The 22548-nt window shown below is 45.1% G+C and overlaps 1 protein-coding gene across 1 annotated transcript; it reads right to left on the reverse strand.

The window, feature by feature from the left end:
- Window positions 1–447: 447 nt before the first annotated feature.
- Window positions 448–13193, reverse strand: MTURN (maturin, neural progenitor differentiation regulator homolog). Its single transcript, XM_017818023.1, has 3 exons — window positions 12997–13193; window positions 7083–7205; window positions 448–745 (listed from the first exon to the last, which is right to left on the reverse strand). Exons 1-3 carry the CDS (start codon window positions 13156–13158, stop codon window positions 635–637), a joined length of 396 nt encoding a protein of 131 aa, XP_017673512.1. The 5' UTR covers window positions 13159–13193; the 3' UTR covers window positions 448–634.
- Window positions 13194–22548: the final 9355 nt, after the last annotated feature.

The raw sequence follows: 22548 nt of genomic DNA on the forward strand, positions 1-22548 counted from the left end.
GTTATCAATTCAGCACTTGTAAACTCAGGTGTCAGTAAAACAACATTAATATGTCTGACACCCCCTGGATTTCCCACTTCCCATTATTTTTGTTAAGCCTTCACATGCACTTCTGCAGCACCAACCACTATTAAACTACTGTTTTTAAGGAGAAGTTTCTCCAAGTTCGGTACTTTTTCAAAAACTATAGCTGTTGAACTAAATAGAAGAGCGCAGGTTGTGTGGTGTTTGCTCTCTGCGCTGGTTTCCTTGGAAAGGTCACCGGTGAGGACTCGGCACTCTCACCACACGTTTCCTGCATTCTCGGTACTCTACATTCACGTCAGCGAATGCTACTCTCGAGCACAAATCGAAGAGACAAGTCAGCAACAAAACTACTTCTAGACTGATAGCGGCAGAATGCTACCAAGACAACTCCATAGAAAACCCACTGAAGCAGGAGCAAAATTCAGGTCACTTCTTAGCAAAGCTCATCACAAATTATTTTTTTTTTTTTTTAAACCATTTTTTGTGAAACTTCTATCTTGGCAGCCAGATATCCCCTTGTGATGTGCTAATTCAAACAGGCTAACGTGGGACCACCTGACCCCACCTGGTACCAAAGGCTTCCGAATTATTTTAGCTTCTCAGAAAATCACTGCTGACTGACACCCATCTGTTGGTGATCAGCTTCTGGTTCCTCTTCTTCCACATCTGCGTTATATTCTTCAAATGCATCATCATCAACATCTGGAAGCCCAAGTAACTACAAAGAAGAGAAAATACTGTGTAACAGTGAATTACCCACTCATGCAGCTTTACTGCAAATCTTCACACAAATCCTACATGCCACTTCTTGAAAACCTTAAACCCTGGAATAACAGTATTGCATAATGATCTTGGCTCTCTTTCTCTCCCTCCTGGGATAGAGAAAGAGTTGAAAATGCATCCTCACACCAAATTAAGTGCTCAGAGACCGGAAGATAAATAAAACCAAAACAAAGCACTTGCAAAAAGCTTCACATTCTTCCCTGAGGTTGCATTATGAATTGTTGAGTGTTTAAGACTTGGCAGTGGTTTAACTTCAGAAAGAATCATGATAATACTGTAGCAGTAGTTATCTTGGTTTAAGATTGTTTTTTAGCAACACTATAAAAGCCAAAGAAGAAAGCATCCTCATGCAGAACTGGCTAGTATGGAGTAGGAAAGGACTCCCTAAAAACCTTAAGAATCCAACCTGTTAAATGCTTCTCTTGAACCCTTCACTCCAATACACCAGACAAAGCCTTGTACACTGGGTGAAGCCCTTGTAGTGAAAAATACTGTGTATTCCACTCAAAACTGTCTGAGCCCCTTTAAACTTCTGCAAATTAGATCTGGGCTTGTGAGGAACTGCAAGCCTGTCTTCTTTGGACAATGTTTGGATGCCTCCACCTGATGGCTCCGATCACTGCAACGTGCCTTGTTCACTACAGGAAAAGGAGTAAACAGCCATGTTTGAACTTTTCTCCTCTCCTCCAAAAGGTTGCCAAGCCAACAGAAGTCAGGAAGACAGATAAACCAAATAACAGTCAAAATAACACATCTGTTGTGGAAATCTCATATTAGAATCCTACACTAACAGCTATTAATAGCCACAAAGCAAAATCATATGCCAGGCATTACTGGGAATACCATGTATTTAGCTTGGAAGGGCTGGAAGATCAGCGCAGATGCATGAAAGACTCTGTTTGGAGAGTGATGCAGCTGTTAGCTCTTGAAAGAGGCAAAGCCCATAAAAATTGGGAGGAGGGTGACACTCGCTAGGTGAGAGCATGAAAATGAGAAGGCTGAGACAAGGCAGATTTTTAGGGACCTAAACTAATTCAGCCTGTGATCAACATTCAAGATTATTCAGTGGACACAAATACAACGCACAGAATTAGCTTCTGAATGCAATGAAGCTTGTATTCCTCACTGTCACTGGGAGGCAATCAGTTTTTTAGTTGCGAGGCTTCTTCAGCAGGGAAATGGAAGGACAATTTTCTGACTAAATCCCCTCCTTTGTATTTTAAAAATACTTACAGCGAGACCCCAAACGGAAAACGTTCTTGTCTTCTGAGCAGAACAAAGTAAATTCCTACGCGTACATATCTTTCAAATCAAATGCTTAACTGAACGCGAAACTGCTTCGTTCATTTTCAGGATGCGGGGGTTTTGTTTTGTGTTGAAGCTAAAATTAAAATACTCAGTTTTCAAAAGGCAAAAGCAAGGGCTCTCTAGACTTTCTTATACACCAGTATTATTTTTTGCTAAACTGATCTGGTGGATTCAAATTAAATGTGAGTGTTGTACTCCTCTGTTTACATCACCTGGCAGAAAGAGTTTTGACCCTATTTTTTTTTTCCCAGCTCTGGTTATAATTCCTCCTTGATTTGCAAGGAAATGAGGCACATGAGTTTTCATTTTATGGGATACTGCAAGACTTCCTCATGCAAACATGAGCATGGAAAACACAACATACACCACAAGAACCGCAAAGACTTATACAGTCCCAAAGCATGGGAAACACATCCTGCTTTTCACACATCCCTTCTCTCTTCGCCCTTGGGAAACCCAGCTCTTCTTCCTCTGGAGCAGCGCAAATAAGAGTGATGCTGCAGATGTTGGTGGTTTTATGGAGGAAGGATGGGGATGGGATGAAGTGGGGTGGAGTGGAATGGGATAGGGTGAGGTGGGGTGGGATGGGATGGGATGGGATAGGATAGGATGGGACGGAATAGGATGGGAGGCTCCTCCAAGGAAGATGCAGTTTTATTCTCTCACAGACACTTTATGACCTTCCAAGGCACCAAGGACCTTGACCATGCAGATCTCACTTTTAGAGGCTGAATCCTGTCGCCTCCCACAGGACTATGGTCCCTCACTGCTGTTAACCCCTTACTGCTCTCTGGACTGCAGTGGCAAACCAGCCCACACCTTGTCACCAAGGAGGGATGATCAGGGTCCAAAGTGCAGGGAGCTCTACAAACACTTGGTCGAAATGGAAGGAGGGTGTACAAAAGATAAGGACAAAATAAGATGATGAAGACGGCCTGAGTTGACCCTAGACTAACTCCGACCTTGTCTTCTTTCAAACACACTAGTTTCTGCTTCTAATCCATATCTGCTTCACATATTACATTATCAGCTATGTGGCAGACTTGAAAGGATTTAATTGGAGAGCAAAAATAAGGAGAAAAGAGGTAAAAGAGGAAAGGGGCGTAGAAACAGAGAGCTGATCCATCAGTCAAAGAGCCAAGGGGAACAAAACTGCCAGGTGGAGACCCGTGGAGAGGAGGAAGACAGGAGCATGGTGAGAAGGTAGGGAGAAAAGCAGGGAGAGAAGATAACAACCAGTGGCAGCACTGCCTGAACTACATCTATTTATTCCTGCTGGCCAAACTACCCATCTGGAGGTAAAGGAGAGGTCACCAGGATATGTATGAATTCAGTGAATATGGGATAAATGGCTTTTACACTGCAGACTCCCTAGTTCAGATGTAGGCTTTTTCAGGCTGAAGAGGAGCGCGGTGTGCGACACCTGGAATTTGCCGTTGAATTGTACAACTCATGCCTTGGTTCTCTGCAAACGTTGCCAGTTCGTGTGATGTCCCTCAGGTATTTCTTAAATTTGTCTTTCTTAACTCTTCCCAAGTGCCCTGATTTTATACAAATAATCTAGTAGTTACTAAGTCACAGATGCAGAGTGACATTGCCTCCTACCAAAAGCTGATGGACAGGCAGACGGATAAATTAACCAAATACAAGATTGAGCTTTAGCGGTCCATGTGATGCTACACTAGAGACAACACAGTTCTGCTGAATCCTTGTGGAAAGGGCTTAGTCTCCAGGCAGATATGCTTACAAGCACTAGCATGGGCACCTCTGGCACCTGAGTGTGGCACCTCTGACACCAGAGAGACAAGGGCATTGGAGGAGTGGGATGCTCTGAGGCAAGTAACAGTATTTGAGCCCAGTGCTGTTGATTGATACCATGTACCTGCATGGTGTCTGGCACTTTTGGATGTTCCCTGAATAAGTGGATAATAAGGCAAATCAGAGTTTTGTGGAAACTGATCCAGGAAGGCATTAATGGGCAAAGACAACATCCCCCCAACTTCATTAAAGAAGAAGCTTGACCTTGCCTACAGCAGGATTTAGAGGTATGGTTTAGCTGTTGCAGGTTAACCAACACTTTTTAAAAGCCTTGTCTAATGAAATATCTTACTCTGGCACTGTAACATTAGGGAGAGATGCCTGAGAGCAGTGAGGAATGGTGAGCAGCCCCAGAACACCCTCATTGCCTTCTGTGCCCAGGGAAGAGTAGTGAGCAGAGGGAAATCTGTCTCTCATTGAGACAGATGCCAACTGCTGGGCATCCCTGTTCTTACTGTCTCTGAAACACAGGGCCCTGTGCAGCAGCAGCCAGTCCCTTCCTACCCCACAGCCTCAGGGTAAGCTCATGAAGTCACAGCTGGTCTGTCACTGTGAATGTGCAGAGCAGAGCTGAGCTCAGTTACTGGACAAATATTGGTCTTGGACCCCTCAGTTATGGGAGGGCAGATGCTCATGCTGTGCGTAAGGGCATGGAAAGATGCAGATGCACTGTCACTATTTTCTTCTAAGTATTTCCCTTCAAAGGACTCCAACAAAGAATTTCAGAACTATCTAATAATCTTGGATGTCTGTTGGGAATACTGAAATGGAGAAGACTTTCAAAAGGTGCTTAGCAAGCACATGCCGAAAACCTAGTCCCCCTCCTCCCAGACTGATAGCCAGGACCACTAGATACTTCAGAAGAGCCCAGTCTGACCTTCAGCAGTTTTTACCTAAACTGACATTTTTCAAACTGAAGTTTGCCAGACTGGTCTCTGACAGCAGATTTGCTTGGGACAGTGGAGAAGAAATGCCCTGCAAATGCACTGTTGCCTTAAAGCTGACAGCAAGGTGGTTTCATTAGCAAAAAGGGTCCAGCAGAAAAAGGACGTGGGACAGCATGAAGCGATGCCAAGGAAATAATTTCCCAATACTGAAGAAAAGTGATTTTGTTCTGGAAAAGGCCTGAGGGCACAAAATAACTGTTTCCATACATCTATGGTAACACCACACAGTTTTAAAAATCTTTCCTACCGTTTATGTGCTATTTTTAATAATTACAATAAGGGAAAAATGTCAATACATTCCTTATTAGACTTATCTACATAAAACCGTACCTCAAATCATAAACCCAGTTTTGTTATACAGATGCAAATCTCTCAGTACTAGGCCAAAGGAGAATCTGAGAAACTTACTCTTTGTGGTACATCCAAGAGAAAATGAAGAGGTACTTGACTACAGTCTGCAAGAGGTTTCTGGCAGTTGAGGACACCATTTTTGAGCAAACAAAAGCAAAATGAAATTCAACAGCTAGGAAGCAAAACTAGAAGAACGTAGATTGCAAACAGAAGAGACTTTCAGAGCACCATAACTAATAATGAGAAGAAAAAGTGCCCAGCACTGTTGTATCCTTTAATTCACCTGAAGACTTTACATCAAGAGTGGGTGTCTTTGGAAAAGACACATTCCAGTTCAACCATGATTTATGTGCTTGTCAGAATCATGGGGTGAAATGTGATGTATTAATGAAGGGCCCAGGCTACATGAGCATAATAGTTCCTCCTGCTTTGAACCTTTTTATTTTGAAGAGCAGCTCAACTTGGTTTGACTGAATTTCTCAGTAACTTAAACTATGCGGAAATAAATGTGGTTTAAATGAAATAAGTAATCTGTACCAATTGAAATTAAGTCTTTCTGAAGTCCTCTTTAGTTAAACCAGTGGAAGTTTCTCATCAGAGACACAGCTTCTCTGAGCAAGAGAAAACAATTACGAAGATCCAAGAGCCAAATACTGTTCTGGGAAACATATTTATATTTTTTTGTATGTTTTCACAATTACAAGCAGCTGTAGTGACAGATCAGATTTCCAGTCCTTTCTAAGAAAAGTGTGCATCTGTTCTATTTATTTCCAGCCTCTCAAAGGATTCTTTAAAATTATGCTCTTTTATGTCACCCAGCTGTGGCGGTCTGCGGCAAATCATTGCAAGGGTGTAACACAGGGAGGGCCAGTGCTTTCATATCAGTGCTCCAGGCCCTCCCTTCTGCACTAAATACTTGGGATACATTTTCAGTCTTCTCAGTTAGTCATCCAGAAAAAGATAGGAGGGGAAAAGGTCTACATTTTCAGTTGAGTATAAAAATCTCCATCAGTCAACTTTCTCAAGGACATCATGGGAGAATGGCTCTGGCAATGAACCTCTGCTCTGCACCAAGTTGTTAGCCAGCCCCAAGCATTCAAAAGGAGAGCTGTGCGAAGGGAGGATTTGGCAAAAATGAAGGACAACAGTCAGCCTAAGACACCTCACCCTAATGAAATCCAGGCTTTGACCCAAATCTTAGTGTTAAACAAGGACAGAGAAAGCTGAGCAGCAGCAAAACAGAAACACACATGCCCCCTCTCCACAAAGCCCAGCTTCTGTTCCAACTTCTTCTCAAGCAGTGACCAAACTGGCGTTTGCAAATACCAAGTGGCAACCATCCTAAGAGCAAAATCTGGATCACTCGGGAGGAAAAAAAAGCCAACCATAAAATAAAACAAATCACTCTGAGGAGAGACCGTACTTCCAGCTTCCCAGAGGTCTACTCTTGCTACTCATATCCTTGCAAAACTCCCCAATTCCAGTGCCAGGAAACAACTCTGCCACAAAGTCCCACAGCGCTGACTCGTGTCCCGTTCCTCGGAGTCAGCGCTGCATCAGCAGGACGCAAGTCCCTGCCCACTGCCACCGGCTGACGCACCAGTTGGCCTCCCACCCCGGATGGGAATCTCATCCTCTCAAACACAGAGATGGAAATAAAAAGGCAGCTAACTTCCAAGAAACAATTTCCAACAGCCTAACGGTAGTTTATGTATAACACTCATGTGCCCAGGCAGCTGACTGGAGGCATAAGTTCCTGGAGAAGAAAAAAACACCTTGCTCTATCCAGTGCTGCTCTATTAAGTCACAGGCAACAGTCAACGTTTAGAAGTAAAAAAAAGCACTTACAGGTCTGAAGGATTTGAAGACTTTTTCCAGTATTTCATGGAGTGTCTTTTTCCCACAGGAGGAGATGTAATCCTGTGCGAGCTGCAGAAAAGGTAAGCAGTCTTCACTTTCGCTCCACACGTGCTGAAAGCCAACAGCAACACAAGAAAGTAAAGACATTAACAGGAATTCATGCCAACCTTTCCATGTGATTTTATAAGGTCACATGTTGTAAACATCTGCCAAAGTACACCGAGCCTCCTGCAGTTCAAGACCTGCCCTGGGGACAGACGCTGCAGGCTGTTTCAGAAGCCACACTTCTGAGAAGGAACCTGCATTTTATTAACATGATGCATCAGAAAGCAGGGAAATAGATCCAGAAGTGAAAATGCCTCGTGACTGCACCAGCAATGAAGGGTATGCACGCTTTGTGCATGCACATTTTACCCATAAAGGTGTTTTCATTTGACATCAGCCCTGTTCAGACCTGGAAGTCACGTTGGGTTTTCTCCTCTTCTGCATCACCCACTGCAATGAAGCCCTCAGGGAGACAAAGCATCTCTTTCTGTTCCTGGCGTTAGTGCAAATATGATGTGACCCTGGAGGTGGAACTTGATGTGTAATTCTCTTGACGATGCAGAAGAAAAGATGTAAAATACACCCGCAGTCTAGACACAGAGCCAAGGAGAGATGTTTGGGCACTCACAACATCCTGACAATTCAAGCCTCCCCCCCTGTTTTGAGGTTTACTCCTCTTACAACCTGATCATCTCTTCACAGGTAGGCACACTTAAACCCATTTCAGATCTTCCTCTCATCTTGCTCCTGCTTCGGAGATGCTGCTCCCCCAGCCTGACTCTGCGAAACCTCTCCCAAAACTGATGTTTATTCTGCTGCTAGGAGGTTTTTCTTTTGAAACAGAGCTGGCAAGTGATGGTGGGAGTGCTCAGACAAGAAGGGCAGCACACAGCACAAGCTAATGTATAACCTTAAAGACTTTGTTTTGGAAGATTTTTTGTATGGAACTGTCTTAGGCAGTCAGCTACACAGAGAAGCACGATACTGCCAAATTGGTTTGAGACTCTGGTACCTCTCTTTTTGCACTGCAGCTCTTTTCCCCAAAGTGCCGTGCAGCTTTTTACTCTGCTATAAACAGCAGGTTACACTTAAACAAGGAAAAAGGAGGGTCTCTCTGAAGCTTAACTAACATTCAGGGAAAGACTCAAAATGACAGATGTTTCAATCCCTAACATAAGGCTTGCATGTCACCTTCCCCTTCAGTGGTGAGTACCCGCCAGGGATGCAGTTTTACACTTAAAGAAAGAAAACAGTACTTAACATCATCTAAGCTGCACCTTTAAGATAAAAACTAGCTGCTTTGCTATGAACATCACTTGACCTACATTTTCTTTGCTGCTTGTTGCATTTTACAAGCATAAACATAGTGAAATGTTTTGTTATGAAAACAACTCTGCATTACTGAGTAGGTTCTGCTCTTCCATATAACCAGAGTCATCTCTTAACCATTCTGGCAATAAAAATAAGTTCTTTGCAGTCTTGCCAACTCTCAAATGCACATACCACAAGTCTCATGATACTTCATGCCATCTTAGAGTCATGGGCCTTGCAAACCTATAAATATACAACTAAATCTCAGCTTCTGTTTACAAAAAAAAAGGCAGAAAAAAAGCCTGCACTTTGTGATTTCTACGGTCTAAAAAGGCAGAAGGTACATGAAGTGAACTCAAATGAGCCCTCTACAAAATAACTAATGAAAACTTTCAAATTAGAACATTTTAAGAACAGCCTCAAGATTTTGGAGCTCTGGCTCCTTACTTCAGGTTAGCAATAACTCTTTAGTTATTCCTAATCTTTTCATCGAAGTTCAGAGCTGGATATTGCAGCTTGGCAATTCCTGGCTCGTACTAAACCGGTTGTAATTGTTTATATGTATAAAACGATTATGACTGCTGAGATCCTCATTCTTGTTTAAATTGTGGCTTCTTTCAACTACCAGAGCTATACACAGGAGCTTCTACATAAATAAAAATCAAGTCCCGCCCTTTAATAAATAATAGGTACTTCGTTCCCCAGGGAAAGGTAACTCCATGTTGTCCTACCATGTTTTTACAATCTCTTTTCAAGCTGTGCCATGTTTTAGACTCCAGTGTGAATTTCTCAGCAGTATTGCAGAATAAGATGATCTAGCATAAGGGGCAAACCTAAGGGAGCAACTCGATCACTGAGTTTTTGAGGAGACTTTTTTGCATAGCATCATGAGGCAATAAGCAAGTAAGGCTTCAAACAATCTCTCCATGTGCAGAAGATTTCAAATGTTGACTGTAGCAACAAATGCACTGTGAAAGGTCTCACATGCCATTAGTCATGCATCTCCTTCGGAAATGGCTTGATTTTATCTTTGCCCCAAAAAAACCTCAACCATAATAAACACCAGGGCTATAATGCCTATAGGTTATAATGCCTACAGCTCTCTGTGGAGGTTCAGTGCTGCACCAAGGCAGTGCAGGAACTGTCTCAGCACTGACTCATGCGTCTCCAGAGGAACCTTCAAAAGGAATTTTGGTACCTCAAAATAAAAACAAACGTAATTTGAGGATTCAGCTCCTGCTTAGAAAGTTAAAGCAGTAATTAAGGCTACACATAAGGAGATGCTTTTCCTGGAAAACCTGATGCCTAAGGATCTCTTTGCAGTGGGAAAAGCAGTCTGCTGTCAAGCTGGTGGACCACAGTGCCCAGCTGTGGCTATTTAATTAAAAAAATATTAACCTCATCATCTGAGTATGTGTTTTCCAAGCTTGCCCAGTTTTGCTCACAGTTGCTTTGTGTCACTACAAAAGCACACAGACGCTAATTTCCACCTCAGCTGACCTAGGATCATGGTTGAATTATTTAGCTCAGCATCTACACACTGCAGATAGCTGAGACAATTCATAGGGCTGCATCTGGAAGGGTTTGCTTTCCCTCACACTTTTAGACCACTCAGTGTTGCTGGACAACAAAGTCAGTTGCTAGACCACCTTTTTCTAACTAGCTGACTCGTTGAGCATGGCAGCAAAACTTTTTCTGTGTGAGGATAATTCCATTTGCAGAAAATATTCAGACTCACTGGCTCTGTTCTAAAATATTTTACAGGAAATCTTGAATCAAAATGGCCTCGTATTTTTATTTATTTTAGCAGTTACTTTGAATACCAGTATATAAATAACATGGTGGCAAAACAAATGACAGACGACAAGGAATAGCATCACAAGCCTCACCCTCCTTGATTATGGCTACACAAGGCCAATTAATTTCTTGAGAACACCACAAGCCTCGGGAGCTAAATTATACATAGTTCAGCTATCTAAAATGCTGATTCAGAGAGTTTTATTGTCCAAGTGGTACTGAAAATGTCAATAAGTGTCTACATGGGTCTCCTGCATCTCTACCATGTTAAAGACCTAGCTCAAATATAGCTTTTCAGGAAATTAAAAATGTTTGATTGTTGTGATCTGGCATCTCTGATTTTATACAAAATTCAGAATTATTCTCCCCCAGATTGGATCTTGACAACCTTTCCATGTTTTTCTCCTCCTCCCTTTTAAGTACATCAGGCTCATCATTTCCTCCTCACAAGTGGGTTATCACGGACTTCTCTGGCACCTCCTACATAGCTTTTTAAGTTGCATTATTATGAAATGAAGACATAAAAAAAGAGTACAAGAATACCAGGCACCAGATACTTATTAAATGTAAGGCTCCTTTATAGGAGTCACAGGGTGCAAAAAGGTTGTAAAGTGTGTCACTGTGAATTCTGTTTATATTTACTCACTTTCACACTCCATTGTGCCAAAGGAGCCATGCAACAAGGCTTAAAGTGCAAATTACAATCAGTCCCTTGGCTTTTATTAACTCTTCTTAAAATAAACTTTAGCCCGTAATCGCATGTAGAAAGGAAAGTTATCTTCTAGAAAATAAGGGGAAAAAAAGACTGCAAAAAACCCCAAGATAGCCAAGCTGGGACTAGAAATTAAGCCCTACTAGGAGCAGAAAACAGGATTCTGGAGAATCTGCTCATTAGTGGGTCGTAATCACATTAAACAGACACCATCAACAGGAAAAAAATTAAGAATGACACCTATTTGCCTGTTTTAAAAGTATTATCATTACAAAAAGTGCCTCAAGTACTAATGCTGAAAGAGACAGAAGAAAACACTGCTTCTAGTTTTCCACTGTTTATGTTCCACATAAGAGTTGGTCCTTCTGTTCAGGTTTACTACTGGTGGCTCTGGGCAGGGAGTCTTTCCCACAGGTACCCTGGAATGAAAATATTTGTCAAAAGAGGGGGAAATGTGACTGAAAACTCAAAAAAAAAAAAGGTCAGTGTTGGAAGCATGGGAATTGAGTCTGAAACTGCTTAAGATTTTTTTTTAAAGTTGACTAGACTTTGATTTGAAAGAGTTCACTCAATTACTGACCAGTGTATAAAGAAACAAAACATGTCTAAGAAAAATAATGGGCTTTCTTTGCAATTTCCAATAGCATTAGTGTCCAATCATAGTTTTAGCCTAGTGCTGCACTGGATTTATCCCTGCTTAAGAGTCCATCAGGCATGGCCCTTTCTGGGCACAGGCATCTCTAGAGAGGAATGAGCACTGGGGTCTGACAGGCTCATAGGTGCTGGGAAGATGGATGTGCAGGGCTAGTCCCACAGAGGACTGAAAGACTCCACACCCTGAGATGCTCCACTGCTACAGCTGGAGATCTCATGTATCATCCCTGGACAGATGCATAACTAAACTCCAGATAACTTCTTTCATAATTCAGCATGACCATCTGCCCAACACAATAAATAAATATCCTGCTTGCTGGGATCTGTGGTCCAGGAGAAGTCACTTCACTGCTCTTTGTTTCCATGGACCCATCTGTCAAATGAGCTAACACTGCACTTACCTGTTCAAAAGGGAATTAGAGAATATTTGTCAAGCAGGTGGAGGGAGAAGACTTGCTCCGGGAAGGGAAAGACCTACAACATTCCTACAATAATGATCTGTGCTAGGAGCTATTTCGTTAAAAAAAAAAAAAAGAGCAAAATAAAACCCTTTCATTGAAGTTAACTCGCACTTGGCAGGTTACAAACCTCGTGTCGAGGTGCCGCTTTTCGGTGACTCTTCCTGCACTTCTGCTCACCACCGGGAGGGTCTGGACAAGGGGAAAAGCACCCCCCGACACCCTTCCCAAAGCCCAGTGCTGTGGTGCCGGTGCCTTTTCTGCACGAACTTGCCGCTGAAATCGGCGACGGGCGGGCGAGGAAGGGGCGCGGCGGCCGCGGCGACACCTGCCCGGATTCCCCGGCCCCGGCGGGCCCGGGGGAGCGGTGGGGGGGGCGCGGCCCTCCTGTCATCCTGACTCCATTTTATCCCTGCCCATTCTCCATTTGCCGTGACAGTCCTGCCAGTCCGCCCGTCCCTGCGCCGTGCCCCAGCCCGGCATCCCGGGAGGATGGAGGCGCCGCGGGGGGAGCAGCAGCTGCAACCCCGCAGGGCGCGGGAGGCGGGGGGGCTCGCACCCCTCCTCCCCGCCCGCCCCGGGGCCCGCAGCCTCCCCGGGCCGGGGCGATGGGGATGAGGGGTGCGAGGGGGGTGCCCCTGCCCGCGGGGCCGCCCCCCACCGCCAGCAGACTCCATTTTGCAGATTGTGGGAGGATCCCCCCGGCCCCCGGCCCCGCCGCTCTCCATCACCGCATCCCTCCCTCCTGGGCACGGCCCCGTCCTCCGCCCCCTCGGCGCTCCCCCTCCGGTGCTCCCCCCAAGCACCGGCGACCCGCACGGACGGAGCGTCCCAAAGCGGCGCAAGGGCTTCCCCACCCGTTCCCGCACCCACGCGGGGCACCCGCGCACGCCCGTGACCCCCGATCCCCTCCCGGGGCACTCACGAAATTGTCCCCGCAGGCGGCCTCCGGGCACAGCACGTAGAAGGAGACGCCGGGCTCGGCGTAGAAGTCCATGCGCCGCTCCGTTTCCTCGGCGGCGATGAGCTGGAAGGGCGTGCGGGCGCACCACCGCTCCGCCGCCTCCGCCAGCGCCTCGAAAGCCATCGCCGACCCCGCCGCCGCCGCCGCCGCCTCCCGCCCGCGTCCCCCGCACCGCCCGCGCCCCCCGCGCCTCGCACCGCCCCGCGCCCGCCCCCCGCACCGCCCCGCCCGCCCCCCGCACCGCGCCGCGCGCCCCGCGCCCCGCTCCAGGCACCGGCCCCGCTGGAATTCGCTGCAGACAATTGACTCGACGCCTTCTGGCAACTTGGGGGCGGGGGGGGGGGGAAGGAAGAAAAAATCAACAAAAAAAAAGCCTTCAAGCCCACTCAGGAAGGCGCTGTCGGCGAGATGATGCCTCGTCTTCCCTCTTCCCTTCCATCTTCCCAGAACTGGGCCGGCATCTCGGCAGAACCTACTGTGCTAAACTCACTGGTGGGTCCCCCTTGCACTGGATTCATGGGAGCCACCCACATGTGAGCTGTTGGGCTGTCCAAATGTGGACAGATTCCACCCCATGACACTGGAAAGCTTTATGGAGGTTGCTCCCAGCCCCCCATCCTGTCACTGGGGACTGGTGGGTTTGCAGTGAGGTTCATGTTACTCTTCCAAGCTTATCCCAAATGATTATGTATGTATCCAGCAAGGCATAGGAGGAAAGTGCTGGTCTGCATTTGTAAGGGCCTTAGATTTGCATCAGTGTCCACTGTGCCACAAAGGAAAACAAATCCCCACAGGCCTGGATGGATTTTCAGCTGGAAGCCTGGGAATTCATAGAGGGGAATAGGAAGCACAGAGCCCATATGTGGCAGTGGGCAGAAAAGTTTGCAAGGACAAAGACAACACTGGCCTCTAACACAGCCAGTTGCTTGTCTCCTGAGTGGTGTTTAACTGCATTTCCACAGCAGGTACCAAATGCCCAGCTAATATGGTCTGTGTCACACATCATACACTCCCATCGTACGTATTAGTTGGTACATAAATCATTCGACCACTCCAAAGTAATCAGTGAGGTCACTCAGTGATCTTAGAGGTCTTTTCCAACCTGTATAACCCTGAGATTAGCTCAGTTGGTTAGAGTATGGTGGTAATAGTGTTTCTATGATTCCAAGTTGCAGAGGTAATGAGGCCAAGCACAGCAGTGCCGGCAAGGCTGCGGGAAGGATGCAGCCCCACTGCCTCTGGCTGGCCCAGGGCATGCTCTGAGCACCCATGCTGCTGTGCTCAGCCCTGTGGTCATTGTCTCCTGCCTCTGGCTTGTCCCAGGTGTGCCCATGGATACAGCAGAACTTGTTACTAATGACACCACAGAGAAAAACCTCCTCTGGCATTGCAGCCTGAGGTATAAGGAAATGCCAACAACATGAGTGCTTGTGCAACTGTAACTGAGACCCTTCCTGCATGTGGGTTGTGAATGACTGCTGGTTTTCCCACAAAAGGATATTTTCATCTATTCTTCACAGACAACCTGGATAATGCCCTCATTCCTGGGTTGCTGTTAGAGTGGCAAGTGCTGAGCACCCTTCATTACACTTGGAGCTGTGCTCTGAATGTGCAAAGCATTGTAAAAATTGCTAATGTTCTAAAGCTCCTGGTCTAAGTGCCTCAAATCCCAGAATCCAGGTGTGCTTTTGTAGGTAATTACCCTGGTCCTGCTGCATGTCTCTTCACCAGGGGAAAATGAGGCAACATCAGTCTCCTACCTACCACACAGGCCTGGGGAGGTGAGTGTAGTAATACCTGGAAAGCCTTGCTGTGTAGGGCACTTAAAGACTTATGGCTTTGCAGGAAGCCTGGGGCTGGAGCGGTGTGTCCTGAACAGCTGGAAAGGAAATCCTAAACCTCTTGCCATTTCCTGAAGGAGGCAGGGGTCCTGCAGAAACCCAAACGTGATTGCAGGTTGTTGGGCCTCCAGGGGTTGGCAAGGCTGTGAGTCCTGTGCAGGACTTTTCAACTTCAACACTCTTTCATTGTTGGGTATTCGGTGTTTTCTTTTCCAAGTGTATTTAAGTAATTAGCATGAAAATTGGACATGAAAAAATACAGCCTTTTCTCCTAAAATGAGACAGTGACTGCTTTCCAGCAACCAGTGGGCAGGATGCTACCACCAGGACAGAGATGTCCCACGCCACAGTGCTCAGCCACCAAGGTCAACCTCAATCCCACTGTCTCTTTGTGCTTCCCCAAGGTGGGCAGCCAGGCAGCCATATCCTCCTGCCTGACAGCGCCCTGGCGCATAGCAGCAAGGGGAGGTCAGGGCTGCTGCATTGCAAACAGACACAATTTCAAATAAACGAGATCTCAGTGTTAACACCTGTGATTTATATGCATTTTCAAAGCGCCACGTGAACGTGTTTTTAGTCCTTAAAATGTCTCTTTGAAGTATGTGCTGTTCACTATCTCCCTTCTGTGGAGTAGGGAAGCTGACAGGCTTCGAATGAGATTTAAAATATCTTATTGCAGCATGTGCTGCAAAATCCTTTGTCACGTCTGACAGCACAGCCATTCAAATCAGAAAGATGTGATTATTTGTTTATTTACATGTGATGAGTCTCTTTGCCCCAACACCTGAACACCAAGAGCAAATTATAAAAATAACCTGGTAAAGGCTGGTGATTTTGGCAATGCTAGAAAACAAACCGGAGAAGTGCTGCTTGCAGAGCAAGCCAGGCTCAGTGGCCCTGGCCATCGTGCTGATGTCAGAGGCTGAGGGATGGCAACATGGACGTGAGGCAGATGCAATGTTCATGACACCCTTATGCCTCTCTGCAAGTCAAAATCAGAAGCACCTGCTGCTCATTTGAGGAGATGAGTAGATGGCCAGCAATGCTGCACAATGCCTCAGCTTTTCTGAAATACTGTATACCGAAACCACACACATCGTTTTTCTTCCTACTTATTCCAAATACCCATAACCATTTGTGCCCCAAAGCATGGCCATATAAGGGGAGCAACTGTCTTCTTGGGAGAGGAGAGGGGAGGTCAAGAAGCTGTCTGCTGTGGCAAGGATGGCTTGCAGATGGAAAACTGCACCAGAGGGAAGGTAGTTTCTCCTGTCCTGCAGGGATGCATTTCCATTTCCATCTTCTTCTGGGACACAGCAGCTCTGGTTCTTTCCATTGACCTGATCCAGGGCATAGCGAGGGCAGGGCAATGTTGCTAGATCATTTCAGAGGGATGCCACTAGCCAGTAACTATCATCTACTGGAAAACACATTTCAATTTGAAGAACATATGGAGAGTATTAGGAAGAGAAAGCACGTGCCATGCCACAGCCATACTAGTTGGAACAAAAATATAAATATCTGCACTTTAGAGGTGACTTCTGGTTTTATGCAGGTTCTCCACATTCACAGAAATTAAATAGTCAGGTGAAAAGGGAATGACAGCATGAGGATTGAGAGGATAAACCAATTTTCTGCCATTTGCATGGATTGGAGGAGGTGTGGAGGGGAAGGTTTTTAAAGTACCTGGCTCCCAGGAGTTATCTTTACAAAAGATCTTGCCTCTGCAATGCCTGGTGATGAGCATAGTCTTGAAGGCTGAAAACTCGACAGCCCTGTGCTCAAGTGAGGAAAGGGAGAGTACCTTGCTAGGTGTTCACTATTCCCCTACTCCTCCAGGACACAGCGACACTAAAGGACATGGGGAAAAAGCATGCAGGGGAGGGGGGAGCGAGAAACTGCAGAGAGTGGTGGAGCAGAAGGGTTTTTGAAATGTGTCAGACAAAGGCAACTTGCCCATGGCTGTGGTGCCTCTCTGAAACACTGAACCACTGTTCTACTCTACAGCAGGTTAGAAATCTGAAAAATCCTACCCATGGACTGGCCACCTTCAAGATTTTTTTTTCCCCTTGTGAAGAGCCCTCATTGGTCTGCTTTTGGTGAACTGCCAAGCAATTCACGCTAATTCGCCTGACCAGCTGTAAGAACCCGATTGCCCTCTTGCAGCCCTCATTATGCACCCTTCCTGCTGATCTAAATACAGAAAGGTCAGGAGGGTGAGCTCCAGTAAATTATTAGAGATACACCCTTAACTGCTGTTCTGTGTCAGCTTATTCTCTTGCATCTCTGTGCAGTCTCCACAGTTTGGTTTCCTACGGAAACCTTGCTCCAGAAGACAAAAACATCAAGAAATCCTAGGAGGAATTAAATAGGTGAGGGAGATTGATCCCCTCATGGCCAATCCCTCATAAACCTTCTTTACACCATGGACCTTTAAAAAGAAAATATTAGTTATTGTTATCAGTACTGGTTCATTCACAACACGCTTTTCACCTGTCCAGAGCCTTGACATTTGCACTTGCTTGAGAGAGGTGCTGAAACAATTGTGCCTGCAAAAGCCTGGTCTATGCAGGGCTTCCAATGGTGCTTGCACCCTCACAGCTCTACATGCATTTCCACTGAGCCTGTAACAGCATTAAATGTGTCCTGCTGCAGCAAAGCAGCAGTGGGTTCTTCCAGGGACTCAAGCTGAGTGACTGTTGACCAACAGATCCATTTATAACTGCCAAGTATCTACCCTGAGGCTACTAAAAGGTAAAAAATTCCTGGCTGCTATATTTCCAACCTGCCCATCGGCTGCTGCATCTTCCCTGAGCACACAGCCACGTCGTCCCCTGAGGCTGGAGTCCAGGAGTCAGCACACTGGTATCTTGCAAATTGTTCCCCACCTGACTTCCCTGCTCCTGAGGATACTCAGCTTTCCAGAGCTTCTAGACAGTCTGTGTTTTTCTTGTCTTTAATGAGGAACACAGCTGTGGCTGTTTGCTTTGCTTTGGGTTGCCTTTATTTTTCTTTTTCTCCCATTTCTATGGTAAATGGAGTTGAGAAAGGAGTAAGAAAACTGTGAAGAATGATACAAGCCAAGAAGATGCAGAGGGAAAGTGAATTAGAAATGCACAGTTTCTCAATTAAATTAAAATGTTAGTTAAAAATCTATATAGAATGAAGATCCTGCTGCTCACACAAATCCTCCTTTTGAAGTCAGTGGTTCAATATGCTATTGCTTTGGCAGTAAGAAATTAAACACATAAATAGTGATGAAGATCTGGGCTGTGAAAATCCACTTGCTAATTAGAAGCTTTCCCTGGTGGCATTACCTGGTCCAAAATATGAACTTAAGTTTTAAGAAGTCATCAAACAACCCCTGAATCAGTTGTCCTCATAGTCCCTGCTTTTTAGGAATAGGAAGATCATGTGCTAAATATGAAGGAGAATGATGACTGATGCCCATCATCTTCCTGGTCCTGCCAGCAGACAGCTTTGAAGTCTATATTGCTCTTGACACCCAGACCATCAGTATCACACCACATTGCCGGGTCCTGTGCAGGAACAGCACAGTGTTTCCTCTGATTTGAGAGTGCTATGCATTTATTAAGGCAATGGCACATTACATTTGTGAGCAGCGTACTGAAATATGATGGAAATATTAGATGACTCAGCAAACTGAGGGTGACATAAGAGGCCGGATTAACTGTGGATTCCTTTACCTGAAACTTTTCTTTCATCTTCCCTTTATTCTCACCCTCAAAGCCCACCACAAAGCCTTCATCCTACCACATGCAGATAAAACCAACACCAGCTGATTTTGAAAGAAGATGATTTTCCTTGAAGCTTTCTGAAGCAAAGGCTGAGTGCACGTTTAATATTCACTGTCGTTTCGGAAACAGTATGTCTCATCTCAGACACAGACACAATGGTAGGAATGAAGAGTTGTGAACTTTGTTTAGGGCTGGCCAGCTGAGGGTCAGCAAGCAGCCAGTCAGCATGGCCAGAGATGACGCTTAATGAGTCCAGACTGGATACAGGAATGGAAGAAACTGGGAGGAGAGCACTACACAGCTTCTGCCCTTGCATCTTCTTTGGATACAGAAGTTGGTACATCACAGTTTCTGCCTTTTTCACCAGGAAGTATCTGCCAGCACTCTTATTTATCGTTGTATCTGTGTAGCCATGAGCAGATTTTGTGGCCAGGCAAGCCAGGTGTGGGGTATGTTATAAATTGACTTATTAAGGCCTGAAAGGTGGTTTTGCAAAGACCTGAATGTCGTAAGGCACCGTAATCTCATCAGGCAAACAAAGAGGATTTTTTGTCTATTTGTGATCCTTTATGATATTGAGAGGGCACAGAGCTGCAGACTGTCCCTGATTTTCAGATGAATTGCTCCACTAATATAAAAGATATTCTCATAATGGTCCCAAATTAGTTGATTGCTTGAAGTGCCAGAATCCTTAATGCTCGCTATTTTAAACATATGGAAATTGATTCAACACTTATCATCTATTTAGAGATGTAAATTTATTGAAAAAGATGCCACTTCTTCCTAAGCTTCAGGCAAGCTCTGATACTTAGCTTTCTGGGAACAAGCAAGTTTTTACTAGGACTTGTGATTTTAACTGCAGTGATTTACTTTCCTTCTAAAAGAGGAGAGAAGCAGAGGAAAATTGACTGTATTGTCTACAGGAAAAAAAAAAAAAAAGACACTGGTACCAGCACTGGTGTGAACTGACACAGATAGGGCAGTATCTGGCACATCGTACCCTGAGGGTCTTTTCCCAAGCAGGATACTGGCCTTGCCCTAAATTCAGTTGCCATTGCTCTGTGAGTAAGTCCACACTGATGTTGGAAGCATCCCATAACTCTGATACAGTCACTAGCTATTGGGGAAGAGCTATGAAAGATCAAGCACAGGCAGTGACAGCAATGACATTGGCCAGGTCAACACCCCATGGCAAAGAAAGCTCCCCTCCTTCCCAAGTTTAGCCTAAGCTTCTAAAAGCAAACAGAATTGATCATTGTTCAGCAATTAAAAGCTATTTTCTGGAAATCAGACTAGTTCCCATCTTCAGTCTTTTGGGATACCTTCCTGCATGGGCAAGCACTGTGCTGATGTCATGGGCATGAGGCTGCTACTAAGATTAGATGAGAAAGTCTTCAGCCTGGTCCTGGCTGTGCTGCTGACAGCCTTCTTTTTTATTTGGCATAGTCACTTAGCACCTTATAAGATGGAGATTTGGATGCATTAGTTAGTAATGCTGTTCATGCCTTAAAGCTTGTGAAATATGAGTTTCCGCTGAGGAAAATTGTTTTTTTAAAAAAAAAAAAACGGTTGTCTTAGGTATTTGATCGTGTGTTACTATTCAGTATGATTCATGTATTAATTCCACACTAAGAATGTCTCCATAAAGCCTAATATTATGCTTCTGGGATTAAGCAATATTTCTTAATGTGTTTCTTATCCCAGTATTTTTTCAGAGAAGCTGGAATGGAGCCAATTCATGCAAGGTGCCTACACATTAGTGGTCAGCTCGGGTCAGGAGAGCACTTACAAAGTGAATGCCCCAATCATCCCCACTTGCCCTGCTGTGGTTTGCATCATGAAGAGGGCACAAGAGGTGGATTCCTCTCAGATGAAAGGTGGACAATGCGCACACTGCAATCTCAGCACTCTTCTGCATTATGGATCTGCTCCCGGACCCTACTACTTGCTAGCATAGACATGGCTGCAGCACATTAATGCACCTTAAAATCTCTGGATGGCATTTAGGAGGTGAGTTCACTGGCTGGATTAATTAACCACCAAGCCTGGTATCTTAACTGGCTAATGGTTAATCAGAAGCTTTATTTTCTTGTTTACACCATCTTGTTTATGATGTTGAGTCCAGCCTCAGTAGCACATTAGAAAAATCTGGCTCTATTTGTGAGGTAAAGCACCTTAGTGTCTTGCATAAACCTGAAAAATTAATTTGGAGTAAGACAGGTTTACAACAGAAATGGTTTTGGAAATTACTTCTGGGGGAGTGGTTCAATCAGTATCTATTCCCAGTGGGAACTACTGATCTCCCTTAAGACCCATTAGCTCCACTTTGAAAAGAGCAAGAAAGCATGAGAACTTGCTGCTGAGTGGTCCCTGTCCCTAAATTTCCCTTCTGCCCTTGCTCTCCACCATCCCAACCCAGGTGACTCTCTCTCTTTCCTAATTACACAATAACTACATACCTAAATATAATATTTCTTACATCATGAATGAGACAGTGACAACCACCAGCATCTCTCTGAGCATATGAAGCTGCTCCACCACACTGGTGACCTCTCGTGTTGGTTGTGCTGGGCTGCTCTGGGGCTACAGTGTGACCCAGCTGACAGGACCTTTTGGCTGGCATCACTGGATAGACACTCACCTTTATATCCCCTCCATCTCAGTCCCATCAATGGCCCTGATGTCATCTCCTCTCACTCAATAACATCTCTTCCCCTTCAGCTTCCCAATGCACACAGGGCACAGCCTGTGGCTCTGCCATGACTGAAAATTCTGGTACATGTCCCATATGGTTAAAGAGTTTTTTGCCATCTTTGTTACATGTGATGAGCGTGCTGGTCTCATATCACAGGCTGTGTGTTCCAAACAGACTGTCACAATCCTGAGACTTATCTGAAGCATTGGAGTGAAACGCATGCTGCTCACTGAAGTATTTGATAGTTGTTTTCCTGAGCAGGTGCTTGTTTATTTTTGTTAGTGATTACAACATCTGGCATTTGGAAAATGTTAAGGAGGTGTCAGAGCTACGGAGGAAAAAGGCAACTCCCAAGCTACAAAGGGGTGATGGCAGAATTTATGGGCTGACTGGTGTTGCAAACAAGTGGACAATTATATCTTACTTGCAATACGGAGGGAACATTTTCCTTCTTTGTACCTGGCGCTGTACAAGTGTGCCTCAGTTTTCACACAAGATCTTACAACAAAGCTAGCTGGTCTGCGCAGAAACACAGGTCAAAATTTCAAAACCTTCAGGATGGTATTTAGTGCATTTTTACACTCTGCCCTTCAGAAAGCCCTGTTTTTACAAAAGTTTGTGACAATTAAAATCGCTGTCACAGGTACCAGAACCTACAGATTCAGTGGGATTTCAAGTCAGATTCATATGATTCTTTCCAAGATATCCCATCAGTTGTCTCATTCAGTTTGTCAGTGCCATTTTAAAAACACACAGTTCAACTAAATCCAGCAGCACATAGAAAAAACCTGTCAGCTTTGCTCCAGCCTCTGCTTCCATCAGCATCTGTCAAAAAAGTTAGGGAAACGTGGGTACCCCCACTACACGGGGCACACAAAAACTCACTGACAGAGCTAAATGAAACTTAGCAGGGCCAAACATCCCATCAAAACTCTTGCACAAATCCATTTAACAAGATATTTTCAACCTACTTTTTTCTCCAACCTCCACCCCTGTCTGCCCAGCCACAGGGCAATGGTAACAATGAATTTTGTGTTCAATTTACAGCGATGCTGTGAGATTGAATCGGGCTAGTTCAGACCATGGCTCTGTGAGAGAACATCCCCAACATACACAGGGACATCAATGCAACATGATGACTCAACATCAGCTCGAGGTGTTTCACCCTCTGTCATCTGGCCCTTTATTTCTCTTGTCCTAAGGAATACTGTTTAGCCCT

Source organism: Lepidothrix coronata, unplaced genomic scaffold, assembly GCF_001604755.1.
Source record: "Lepidothrix coronata isolate B3197 unplaced genomic scaffold, Lepidothrix_coronata-1.0 Scaffold64, whole genome shotgun sequence".
NCBI classification, from domain to species: Eukaryota; Metazoa; Chordata; class Aves; order Passeriformes; family Pipridae; genus Lepidothrix; species Lepidothrix coronata.